Here is a 13,771-nt window from a genome sequence, read left to right on the forward strand (position 1 = left end):
CCCTTATACGGGCTGTTCGGTCCCTGTATGACCGGAGTCAGAGTTTAGTCCGCATATCCGGCAGTAAGTCGAACTCGTTCCCGGTGAGGGTTGGACTCCGCCAAGGCTGCCCTTTGTCGCCGATTCTGTTCATAACTTTTATGGACAGAATTTCTAGGCGCAGCCGAGGCGTAGAGGGGGTCCGGTTTGGTGGCCTCAGTATTGCATCTCTGCTTTTTGCAGATGATGTGGTTCTGTTGGCTTCATCAAGCCGTGACCTCCAACTCTCATTGGAGCAGTTCGCAGCCGAGTGTGAAGCGGCTGGGATGAGAATCAGCACCTCCAAATCTGAGACCATGGTCCTCAGTCGGGAAAGGGTGGCATGCCATCTCCAGGTCGGGGATGAGATCCTGCCCCAAGTGGAGGAATTCAAGTATCTTGGGGTCTTGTTCACGAGTGAGGGAAGAATGGAACGGGAGATCGACAGGCGGATCGGTGCAGCGTCTGCAGTGATGCGGACTTTGTATCGGTCCGTTGTGGTAAAGAAAGAGCTAAGCCGAAAGGCGAAGCTCTCAATTTACCGGTCGATCTTCGTTCCTACCCTCACCTATGGTCATGAGCTGTGGGTCGTGACCGAAAGAACAAGATCCCGGATACAAGCGGCCGAAATGAGTTTCCTCCGCAGGGTGTCCGGGCTCTCCCTTAGAGATAGGGTGAGAAGCTCGGTCATCCGAGAGGATCTCAGAGTAGAGCCGCTACTCCTCCGCATTGAGAGGAGCCAGATGAGGTGGCTGGGGCATCTGATTCGGTTGCCTCCCGGACGCCTCCCTGGTGAGGTGTTCCGGGCATGTCCCACCGGGAGGAGACCCCGGGGACGACCCAGGACGCGCTGGAGAGACTACATCCTTCGGCTGGCCTGGGAACGCCTCGGGATCCCCCCGGAAGAGCTGGATGAAGTGGCTGGGGAGAGGGTAGTCTGGGCGTCCCTGCTGAAGCTACTGCCCCCGCGACCCGACCCGGATAAGCGGTAGAGAATGGATGGATGGATGGATTAAAAATACAAAAGTATTTTCAGTTGTTTTGTCAGTTTTCTTTGCACTGCATTTACTAATGTTTGACATTTTTGGCATAGTATTGTTTGAGTAACGGTACCAAGGTACTTTGTACAGGTACAGAATCGAAATCAGGATTTTGGTATCATGCTACCACTAGTCGGCGGTGGTTACACTCCACCTCTGGCTAATGTCCAGATCATACTACAGGATTTTATCCCCAATATTTCGCCGATTTGCTATCGTGGGCGATTTCCCAGATCAGGAAAAAAAAAATTTCGGAAACGACAAAACCTCTTGTTGTGTCACATAATCCACGACCAACAATTTGGCCCGACAAAAGCCCTACGACACCAAATTGAAAAGTCCAGCATGTTTGATTTTTGGGAGGGAAATCTTCAGTGTAGTGTGACATTATCAATGACATCTTTCTGACAGCAGATCTTGACGTCGGCCAGTAGGATTGCGTGATATGACTGGTGCATCGCCTCCCGTGCTTGCCGTTGTCAACATACTTGATCGCCGTGGTCAACATTTATTAACACGCACACATTTTTTTTACTAAAGATTCAGAGCATGATTCGACAGAACACTGGCATGTTTACGTACAAACATTAGTGCATTAGTGATTTTGTTGCCTGCTTGCAAGCTGTATTAAAAGTACGGGAACATACCTCAAGCCGTCCTTGAATGGACAGCCCAAAAACATCCTCTCCCGAGCACCTGGTGACACCGCATGTTTTTTTCCCTCTTTTCGTTCTTTTTTTCCAACATTGCAGCGATGATCCTTGGTGTGACAAGAACTTGTTGTCACCATGGTAACGGTTGTATCTGGTTGCAGTGAAAGGTGACATGTTTTTCCGTCACGTCTCTCAGACAGTGTTTCATTCGACAAGCTAAAGCCCAGGGAAAAGGCGGGATACGGTGGTATTGGAATACATGTAGTGTAGTGTTGCCATTGTCTGACCGAGATACGGCAAGATTTTATGGCAGCAGTCTGACATCTGCAATCGTGAAAGACGAAATTTGTCGTGGAATGCCTCGATCAGGTTACAGGATTTTAACCTCATTATCTGGCCAATTTGCGATCGGGCGATTTGCCAGATTGAGCCCGACATATTTCATCGGGAGTGACAAAATTTATAGCGTGACATAATCCACGACCAACGATTTGGCCCTACGATAGCACTACGACTGCAAAATGAAAAGTCTAGCATGCTTGATTTTTGGGATATCTTCCGTGTACTGTGCCATATGAACAACAATTATCCAACAGCGCACCTTGACATCGACCAATAGGATTGCGTCCTGCAACGACACATCGCCTCCATTGCTTGCCATTGTCAACATTTATTCACGCGCACAAACCAATGTTTACCGAAACTTTAGAGCGTGACAGAAAGCTGGCATGTTTACATACAAACGTTAGTGCTAACACTAGCGCTAGCACACAATTCATTGTCACGGTCCATTGTTGTTGTTGTCGCAATGGTAACACAGGGAGCTGACAGAGTTAGTTGGACAGCGAGTTGTTGTGTGTGTTAGTCCCCAATGAACTCAAACACTGGAAACTTAACTGTTTATTAAGCAAAGCCTCAGCGGCACACGTTATTCAGACAACAGTTGATTACGGCAAAGTAAGTGAATGTATTTAATTGACAGGTGAAGGGCTCGTCAGCAGCGCCTTCAGCAGACAAACCACGCATTCTTGCAGCTCAAGGGAGGGTTTTATTTTTCATGACTTAGGCCTAGATTGACTTCTTCGCTCGATTCAACACTATCATTCCTAAACTCCTGTCCTCCAAGGTCCTCCAGCTCAGCATTTCTCCTGCCATCAGCCAATGGATTTACAGCTTCCTGACACGCAGGACACAGCAGGGGAGACTGGCAGAAACCACCTCATCCACATGCAATATCAGCATCAGGGATGTGTCCTCGCTCCGCTGCTCTTTTCTCTCTACACCAACGACTGCACTTCAACGAACACAACTGTCGAACTCCCAAAGTTTGCGGACGGCGCCACAGTACCCGGCCTAATCAACGACGGCGATGAGTCTGCACATAGACAAGAAGTGGAGTAGCTATTTCAGTGCAGCCAGCACAACCTGGAGCTGAACACACTAAAGTCCATAGAGATGGTGGTGGAAACATCAGGAAACATATTTTGCAACGGTCCTTTATGCTGTCCAACTGCCCTTAGTCAACTGTTGAGACCTTCAAGTTCCTGGAAAATTAGTCCCTCAGGACTTGAAGTGGGAGGCCAACATCAACTCCATCCTCAAAAAAGGTCCAGCATAGGATAGACTTCCTGCAACTGCTGAGGAAGCATGGCCTGCCACAGGAGCTGTTGCGGTAGTTCTATAAAATAGTCATTGAATCAGTTCTGTTCATCCATCACAGTCTAATTTGGTGCTGCTACAAAGGACAAAAGTCAGACTGCAACGGACAATGGACAGTTAGGACTGCCAAGAGGTTCCCCGGTATCCGCCTACCCACTATTCAGGACTTGCAAGCTGAAAGAACTAAGATGAGCACAGGCAAAATTCTCTTGGACTCACGCCACCCCGGATACCACCTTTTCCAGCTCCTTCCCTCTGTTAGGTAAGCGCTATCAGACAATGCACACTAAAACCAGCAGACATATCCAATAGTTTTCCCCTTTGCCATTAACTTCTTAAACATCCATCCATTTTCTGTACCGCTTATCCTCACTAGGGTCGGGGACATGCTGGAGCCTATTCCAGCTATCTTCAGGCGAGGGGGGTACACCCTGAACTGGTCGCCAGCCAATCGTAGGGCACATATAAACAAACAACCATACACACTCACATTCACACCTACAGGAAATTTAGAGTCTTCAATTAACCTACCATGCATGTTATTGGGATGTGGGAGGAAACCAGAGTACCCGGAGAAAACCCACCCAGGCACGGCTAGAACATGCAAACTCCACACAGGAGCGGCGAGGATTTGAACTCCGGTCCTCAGAACTGTGAGGCAGATGTGCTAACCAGTCGTCCACAGTGCCCTACTTTTTTAACAGTTGATACAAATATTTTATTGTGACATTTTTCCAATTTTACACATCTCTGTAGTAACATTATTACTGTATTCATCATTGTACTGTAACTTAGTAACTGTGCATCATTTTCACATTTTTTGTTGATCAGGATTACCGCACTGCTGGACACTATATTACTAAATGACTCTTTGCTCTGAATATATTTACGTCCTAGGTGTGTATTATGTGATCGTGGCTTATTTGGTGTAGTACTGGAGCGCCCCCAACTACCAGAGACTTATTCCTTGTGTCTTTTAACATACTTAGCCTATAACGATTATTCTGATTCTGATAGTTCATTGTGTGTCTGGTTTCGAGGCTTCGGGTCCCGCGGTCTGGCGCTCATCTGTGCTGGGCTGGCTCAGTGGTATCTCTTTGCTCTTGACTGCATTTTCGCATTGAGCCCGGTTCTGCTTCTCTCTCTCCGGTGCTTTCTCCATCTCTGTGTAGTAGTCAAGGGCCTTTCGCACTGGGTCAATGATGTGTTGCTGCAGGATTTAAATCCAAAAATGCCTCCCCATTAATTGTAATGTAGCAGATTCCCCAAGACCAATTGGTTAGGGTTGATACATCGTTTGCAGCATCATACGTTATTGACATTACATTACCTCCAGGCAGGGAAAGAGGTTGGCCAACTCTATAAAGAGCGGCAAAAGCACAAATCTGATGAAGCCAGTTTGAGATGAGGGTTTGGTTATCTTGTCCCGATCCATGAAAGGGGTGACAGGAAGACCCTCTAATTTCTCTACATCACTCTGAGGACCAAACAGAATCAATTACACTTTAACTGGTGATACAAATACAACCCCAATTCCAATGAAGTTGGGACGTTTGTTAAACATAAATAAAAAAAGGAATACAATGATTTGCAAATCATGTTCAACCTATATTTAATTGAAAACACTACAAAGGCAACAGATTTAATTTTCAAACTGACAAACTTTATTGTTTTTAGCAAATAATCAACAACTTAGAATTTTATGGCTGAAACACGTTCCAAAAAAAGCTGGGACAGGGTCATGTTTACCACTTTGTTACATCACCTTTTCTTTTCACAACATTCAATAAATGTTTGGGAACTGAGGACACTAATTGTTGAAGCTTTGTAGGTGGAATTCTTTCCCATTCTTGCTTGATGTACAGCTTCAACTGTTAAACAGTCCGGGGTCTTCGTTGTCGTATTTTACGCTTCATTATGTGCCACACTTTTTCAATGGGAGACAGGTCTGGACTGCAGGCAGGCCAGTCTAATACCCGCACTCTTTTACTACGAAGCCACGCTGTTGTAACACATGCAGAATATGGTTTGGCATTGTCTTGCTGAAATAAGCAGCGGCGTCCATGAAAAAGACGTTGCTTGGATGGCAGCATATGTTTCTCCAAAACCAGTATGTACCTTTCAGCCTTAATGATGCCTTCACAGATGTGTAAGTTACCCATGCCATTGGCACTAACACAGCCCCATACCATCACAGATCCTGGCTTTTGAACTTTGGATCCATAACAGTCCGGATGGTTCTTTTCCTCTTTGGCCCGGAGGACACGACGTCCACAATTTCCAAAAACCATTTGAAATGTGGACTCGTCGGACCACAGAACACTTTTCCACTGCATCAGTCCATCTTAGATGAGCTCGGGCTCAGAGAAGCCGGCGGCGTTTCACGGGCATTCAATGTTGGTTTTTGGCCATGCCGCTTACATGCAGTGATTTCTCCAGATTCTCTGAAACTTCTGATGATATTATGGACCGGAGATGATGAAATCTCTAAATTCCTTGCAATTGTATGTTGAGGAATATTGTCCTTAAACTGTTCGACTATTTTCTCACGCTCTTGTTCACAAAGAGGTGAACCTCGCCCCATCTTTGCTTGTGAATGACTGAGCAATTTAGGGAAGCTCCCTTTATACCCAATCATGACACACACCTGTTCCCAATTAGCCTGTTCACCTGTGGGATGTTCCAAACAGGTGTTTGATGAGCATTCCTCAACTTTCTCAGTCTTTTTTGCCACCTTTCCCAGCTTTTTTGGAACGTGTTGCAGCCATAAAATTCAAAGTTAATGATTATTTGCTAAAAACAATAAAGCTTATCAGTTTGAACATTAAATATCTTGTCTTTGTAGTGTATTCAATTAAATATAGGTTGAACGTGATTTACAAATCATTGTATTCTGTTTTTATTTATGTTCAACTCAACATCCCAACTTCATTGGAATTGGGGTTGTAGTATGATCCATTAAAGTATATTTTTTAAGTTCCTTTTACGTTTCACCATCCATCCATCCATCCATCCATTTTCTCATCACTAGGGTTGCGGGCGTGTTGGAGCCTATCCCAGCTATCATCGGGCAGGAGGCAGGGTACACCCTGAACTGGTTGCCAGCCAATCGCAGGGCACATACAAACGAACAACCATTCACACTCACATTCACACCTACGGGCAATTTAGAGTTGTCAATTAACCTACTGTTTTTGGGATGTGGGAGGAAACCGGAGTGCCAGGAGAAAACCCACACAAGCACGGGGAAAACATGCAAACTCCACACAGGCGGGGCCGGGGATTGAACCCCGGTCCTCAGAACTGTGAGGCAGATGCTCTAACCAGTCGTTCACCGTGCCACTCACCATAACATGTACATCTTTAATTCTTTGTGTGGTCAATAAAACCCCTTAAAGTTTGACAAATGTCCCAAGTATGCAGAACAAGTTAGTAACCTGGTTGTAGAATTCTTGTAAAAGACAATCCAGCCAGGGCTCTGCCACTTCCATGGGGCGCGCTTCATTGGAGATGTCACTCACTTTGATCAGAATCATCATAAGCTGCATACACAGGGAACAAAGAAATATTCTAAACATCTAATGTACTGTGCAAAAAGTCTTGACAATACACAGTTGAAGTTAAAACAGTTGTTTTGGCTTTAGTTTACATAACAACAGCATTTTGCGGTCTGAAAACATTTTGGAAAAACAATAGTGTTATCCTCTACATCAATACAGTGAAAATTTGCTTGCAAATACTAGCAATCTTACTAAAATTTTTAAAACAACTTTATATCATAATCGCCAATCTCATTGGACAGAGGAGTATTACTTGAATAAAATGAGCCCTAGTTTGTAAGAATCGATAAGGATTAAAGATTTTATTCCACTTTTAAAGTCGAAGATTTGCTAAAAATCTCTGCCCAGAAATCCATGTAAATCAATAGAAACTTGTGACCGAAACTGTGACCCTATGGTAGAAAAATGCCGGGATTTTTCTTATTGTATGATATTCATGAAAATGTGATATTTAAACAGGCCGTTTTCAGATTTTTCAATGGCGTCTGCTTGATCCTCCTCATTTTCCTCATCAAACGGAGAGCACGTGCGTCGGCGGAATTAGTTCGAACGTCACAGAAAACAAGAATAATAATAATGAATCAAGGACATATAGTTTTCTATCGTGGACCCATGCTATGAAGGTCTTTTTTTTCGCTGAAATTGAGGAACATTTTTATCTATGTCAGAACTACAGAAAATCTCAACCGAATTAAAAAAAAAAAAAGGAACAAGGTGGTAAAGGGATTTCCCAACAACATAATGTGAAAAGAACAATGCAGCCCTATGGCGGGCACAAGTCAGTGCAAACTCTAGGCCGGTCCCAAGCCCGGATAAATGCAGAGGGTTGCATCAGGAAGGGCATCCGGCTTAAGACTTTGCCAAACAAATATGAGCGTTCATCCAAAGAATTCCATACCGGATCGGTCGTGGCCCGGGTTAACAACGTCCACCACCGGCGCCGTCAACCTGCCGGGCGCCGTTGGAAATTCAACTGCTGTGGGTCGAAGTCAAAGAAAAAGAAGAGGTGGAAAGCAGGTTCTTCGGCAGAAAGAGAAGAGGAAAGCACAGAGCCTAGAACTGAATGTGGGGACTTTGAATGTTGGGACTATGACAGGAAAATCTCGGGAGTTGGTTGACATGATGATTAGGAGAAAGGTTGATATATTGTGTGTCCAGGAGACCAGGTGGAAAGGCAGTAAGGCTAGAAGTTTAGGGGCAGGGTTTAAATTATTTTACCATGGTGTAGATGGGAAGAGAAATGGAGTCGGGATTATTTTAAAAGAAGATTTGGCTAAGAATGTCTTGGTGGTGAAAAAAGTATCAGATCGAGTGATGAGGCTGAAACTTGAAATTGAGGGTGTTGTGTATAATGTGACTAGTGGCTATGCCCCACAGGTAGGATGTGACCTAGAGGTGAAAGAGAAATTCTGGAAGGAGCTAGACGAAGTAGTTCTGAGCATCCCAGACAGAGAGAGAGTCGTAATTGGTGCAGATTGTAATGGACATGTTGGTGAAGGAAATAGGGGTAATGAAGAAGTGATGGGTAAGAACGGCATCCAGGAAAGGAACTTGGAGGGACAGATGGTGGTAGACTTTGCAACAAGTATGCAAATGGCTGTAGTGAACACTTTTTTCCAGAAGAGGCATGAACATAGGGTGACCTACAAGAGCGGAGGTAGAAGCACGCAGGTGGATTACATCTTGTGCAGACGATGTAATCTGAAGGAGGTTACCAACCGTAAGGTAGTGGTAGGGGAGAGTGTGGCTTGACAGCATAGGATGGTGGCGTGAAAGATGACTCTGGTGGTGGGGAGGAAGATTTGGAAGACAAAGGCAGAGAAGAGATCCATGTGGGGGAAGGTGAGAGAGGACGAGTGTTGTGCAGCTTTTCGGGAAGGGATAGAGATGGGAAGGATGTCCAGCAGGTTAGGGTGATTAAGGATAGAGATGGAAATATGTTGACTGGTCCCAGCAGTGTGCTAGCTAGATGGAAAGAATACTTCGAGGAGTTGATGAATGAGGAAAATGGGAGAGAAGGGAGAGTAGAAGAGGCAAGAGTGGTGGACCAGGAAGTGGCAATGATTAGTAAGGGGGAAGTTAGAAAGGCATTAAAGAGGATGAAAAATGGAAAGGCAGTTGGTCCTGATGACATTCCTGTGGAGGTATGGAAGCATCGAGGAGAGGTGGCTGTGGAGTTTTTGGCCAGCTTGTTCAATAGAATTCTAGTGCGTGAGAAGATGCCTGAGGAATGGAGGAAAAGTGTACTGGTGCCCATTTTTAAGAACAAAGGTGATGTGCAGAGCTGTGGGAACTATAGAGGAATAAAGTTAATGAGCCACACAATGAAGTTATGGGAAAGAGTAGTGGAGGCTAGACTCAGGACAGAAGTGAGTATTTGCGAGGTGATGTGCAGAGCTGTGGGAACTATAGAGGAATAAAGTTAATGAGCCACACAATGAAGTTATGGGAAAGAGTAGTGGAGGCTAGACTCAGGACAGAAGTGAGTATTTGCGAGCAACAGTATGGTTTCATGCCTAGAAAGAGTACCACAGATGCATTATTTGCCTTGAGGATGTTGTTGAAAAAGTACAGAGAAGGTCAGAAGGAGCTACATTGTGTCTTTGTAGATCTAGAGAAAGCCTATGACACAGTACCCAGAGAGGAACTGTGGTACTGCATGCGGAAGACTGGAGTGCTAGAGAAGTATGTTAGAATAATAAAGGACATGTACGAGGGCAGCAGAACAGCGGTGAGGTGTGCTGTAGGTGTGACAGAAGAATTTAAGGTGGACGTGGGACTGCATCAGGGATCAGCTCTGAGCCCCTTCCTTTTTGCAGTGGTGATGGATAGGCTGACAGATGAGGTTAGACTGGAATCCCCGTGGACCATGATGTTTGCAGATGACATTGTGATCTGCAGTGAAAGCAGGGAGCAGCTGGAGGAACAGTTAGAAAGATGGAGGCATGCACTGGAAAGAAGAGGAATGAAGATTAACAGACGTAAAACAGAATATATGTGCATGAATGAGAGGGGTGGTGGGGGAAGAGTGAGGCTACAGGGAGAAGAGATAGCAAGGGTGGAGGACTTTAAATACTTGGGGTCAACCGTCCAGAGCAATGGTGAGTGTGGTCAGGAAGTGAAGAAACGGGTCCAAGCAGGTTGGAATGGGTGGAGGAAGGTGTCAGGTGTGTTATGTGACAGAAGAGTCTCTGCTAAGATGAAGGGCAAAGTTTATAAAACAGTGGTGAGGCCAGCCATGATGTACGGATTAGAGACAGTGGCACTGAAGAGACAACAGGAAGCAGAGCTGGAGGTGGCGGAAATGAATATGTTGAGGTTCGCTCTTGGAGTGACCAGGTTGGATAAAATTAGAAATGAGCTCATCAGAGGAACAGCCAAGGTTCGATGTTTTGGTGACAAAGTTAGAGAGAGCAGACTTCAATGGTTTGGACACATCCAGTGGAGAAATAATGAGTATATTGGTAGAAGGATGATGAGGATGGAGCTGCCAGGCAAGAGAGCTCGAGGAAGACCAAAGAGAAGGTTGATGGATGTTGTGAGGGAAGACATGATGGCAGTTGGTGTTCAAGAGGAGGATACAGGAGATAGGCTTACATGGAAAAGGATGACGCGCTGTGGCAACCCCTAACTGGATAAGCCGAAAGGAAAAGAAGAAGATAAGGTGAAAAGAACAAACATTACCTTACGCCAAACAATGAGAAAACGCGATTTTGGTGGACCTGTGGGAAAACTCACGTACCTGATTTCCGGCATAGCAAAATGGAAAGAAATGGTTGCAATATTTCTGGCCATATTTCTGGATTTAGTAACATACCTACATATACGTGTCTATGTAACTGTTAACCTTATTCACAGCAGTTATTTTGCTACAACAAAAGGTACAGTATGTTTACACGACAACAGTTTTTTGAGCCAAAATGATTGAAAATGCTGAAACCAACTGCTTGTCAGTGTATAGTGCAATTCAACAGGACATCACATGTTCTTGGTACATTGTAAACCGTTCCATGTCATTTGATGAAGACAGAGGTGATCACGGTTGATAGAGCCTCAAGGTTAACATACTTCCATAATTCTTAAATGAGCCTAGCCTATCATTGAGTGGTTCTTTTGGTGACTGAAGTTGTTTGACTTCCAATCTGTTAGGCTATGGTAGATGATCTATTTCCCTGTTACGCAACTACAAAAGTGAAAAAAAAAACATCGTACCGACCACACCAGCTTGCCAAATTTGAATGAATAAAAAAATTGCCAAGTACATAAAATGAGGCTGTAAAATCATGAAATCAAATAGCTCCGAGCTGTCGGTCGCTGTGGGCGTTTCAACTGAATGCACTGAAAACACGCCCTGCCCACCCTTCTCCTGTCAATCAAATACATTTGATCGTACAGTATGTGCGTTATAGGCTGAATAACGCGTGCCGCTGTGTCTTCTCTAAAGTGTCTATGTGGACCCACACACCGACACATCAAGCCAGACGGTGACATATTAGACGAACCTGCTGCATGTCTAGCTAGCTCGTTAGCTAGTTAGCTCACTATCCTGTCAGCTCACTATCTTGTTAACTCTCAGGCTAGCAAAGGTAATAAATAGTTAACTTTCCCTTAAGTGGCACGGTTGTGCAGAGCCACATATGCATATAAATCAGTCTGGCATGCATTCCAATCGCTGACTAATTACAAGCGACGATCCCCCCAAACTGAGAACAATAGCACACTAGCCAACAACTTGAATACCTTCTACTGCAGATTTGAAAAGGACACTTTCACACCCCACAGCCATCCGGCCACACCCCAACTACAATCACAGCTCTGACTTCTGCGTTTACCATCCACGAACAGGATGTGAGACGCATCTTCAAACAACAAAATATTAACAAAGCGGCATGCCCAGACCATGTGTCCCCGTCCTGCCTCAAAGTCTGCGCGGACCAGCTCGCGCCAGTCTTCACTCAGATCTTCAATAGATCTCTGGAACTGTGCAAAGTACCATCCTGTTTCAAATGCTCCACCATCATTCCAGTCCCCAAGAAACCCACAATCTCGGGTCTAGATGACTACAGGCCTGTCGCCTTGACATCTGTGGTCATGAAGTCCTTTGAACGTCTCGTGCTGGACCACCTCAAGAGCGTCAAAGCGACAGGCCTGTAGTCATTTAGACCCGAGATTGCAGGTTTCTTGGGGACTGGAATGATGGTGGAGCGTTTGAAACAGGATGGTACTTCACACAGTTCCAGAGATCTATTGAAGATCTGAGTGAAGACTGGCGCGAGCTGGTCCGCGCAGACTTTGAGGCAGGACGGGGACACATGGTCTGGGCCTGCCGCTTTGTTAATCTTTTGTTGTTTGAAGATGCGTCTCACATCCTGTTCATGGATGGTTAACGCAGAAGTCAGAGGTGTGATTGTGGTCGGCGGTGCGGCCAAGTGGGTTTGGGGTGTGAAACTGTCCTTTTCAAATCTGCAGTAGAAGGTATTCAACTCGTTGGCGAGTGTGCTATTGTTCTCAGCTTTGGGGGGATCGTTGCTTGTAATTAGTCAGTGATTGGAATGCATGCCAGACTGATTTAGAGTTGTTAGCGCTAAACTGTTTTTCCAACTTTGCTGCATAGTTCCTCTTTGCAATGTTAATTTCTTTAGTCAGCTGGTTTCTAGCTCGATTATACAGGGCCCTGTCCCCGCTCTGATATGCATCCTCCTTTGCTTGGCGAAGCTGCTTAAGTTTAGCAGTGAACCACGGCTTGTTGTTGTTGAATGTGCGAAATGATTTTGTTGGTACACACACATCTTCACAGACACTGATATAGGATTTAAGAGTGTCCGTATATTCATCCAGGCTGCCAGCTGAATTTTCAAAGACACTGTGCAGTCTAAGCAGCTCTGAAGTTCCATCTTTGCTTCATTGGTCCACTTTTTCACTGTTTTCACTGTAGGCTTCGCGCATTTAAGTTCTTGCCTGTACGTCGGTATTAAGTGAATTAAGCAGTGATCAGACGAGCCCAGGGCTGCACGAGGTAGAGCACGGTATGCGTTTTTACCGTAGTGTAACAGTGGTCTAAAATGTTATTTTCCCTGGTAGGACAGTCGATGTCCTGCTTGTATTTAGGGAGTTCGTGGTTGAGTTTAGCTTTGTTAATGTCCCCGAGAATAATGAGGGGTGAGTCGGGTGTTTTTTTTCAATTTCGTTGACTTGTTTGGCGAGCGTTAGCAGTGTGGTGTTCGTGTTAGCTTGAGGCGGAATGTAGACTCCAGCCAGGATGAATGATGCGAACTCACGCGGCGAGTAGAATGGCTTACAGTTCAAAAACAGCAACTCCAAATGCGGGCTGCAGTGTGTGCTGAGCTCCGTGACGTCCGTACACCACTTTTCGTTGATATAGAAGCATATCCCGCCGCCCTTTGTTTTCCCCGATGATTCCATGTCGCGGTCCGGTCGATGAGTATGGAAGTCGGCAAGCATGACGGCGCCATCGGATACAGCGTTGCAAAGCCAGGTCTCCGTGAAGCACATGGCGGCGATACGGCCGAAGTCTTTACTAGTCTTTAACAGAAGATGAAGCTCGTCCATTTTGTTCGGTAGGGAGCGTACATTCGCGAGGTGGATCGACGGGAACGCCAATCTGTATCCTCTCTTGCGGAGTTTCACCTGAATGCCGCCACGCTTCCCTCTGTGGCGCCGTTTCCGTCTCCATGCGCCGAAAACCGCGGACGCCGCTCCGGTGAGTAACTCGGGGAAAAAACTGAGCGGATTTGCAAAAGTTGGTGACAGAAAGTCCGGAGTAGCCTCCTTGATGGTTAGCAGGTCTCCCCTTGTGTAAGTGAGTCGTGTAAGGTCTCCA

The 13,771-nt window shown here is 45.6% G+C and overlaps 1 protein-coding gene across 1 annotated transcript in view; it reads right to left on the reverse strand.

Annotated features, from left to right (window-relative positions):
• Positions 1 to 823: 823 nt before the first annotated feature.
• si:dkey-219c10.4 (high affinity cGMP-specific 3',5'-cyclic phosphodiesterase 9A) overlaps positions 824 to 13,771 on the reverse strand; it is a 31,941-nt gene continuing 18,993 nt past the window's right edge. The window contains exons 12-14 of the mRNA XM_061793276.1: positions 6,808 to 6,912; positions 4,701 to 4,847; positions 824 to 4,580 (exon numbers count right to left, since the gene is read on the reverse strand). Of these exons, the coding sequence (XP_061649260.1) occupies positions 4,389 to 4,580; positions 4,701 to 4,847; positions 6,808 to 6,912 (444 nt within the window). The 3' untranslated portion in view covers positions 824 to 4,388. The remainder of the gene's footprint in view (positions 4,581 to 4,700; positions 4,848 to 6,807; positions 6,913 to 13,771) is intronic.

Source organism: Phyllopteryx taeniolatus, chromosome 12, assembly GCF_024500385.1.
Source record: "Phyllopteryx taeniolatus isolate TA_2022b chromosome 12, UOR_Ptae_1.2, whole genome shotgun sequence".
NCBI classification, from domain to species: domain Eukaryota; kingdom Metazoa; phylum Chordata; class Actinopteri; order Syngnathiformes; family Syngnathidae; genus Phyllopteryx; species Phyllopteryx taeniolatus.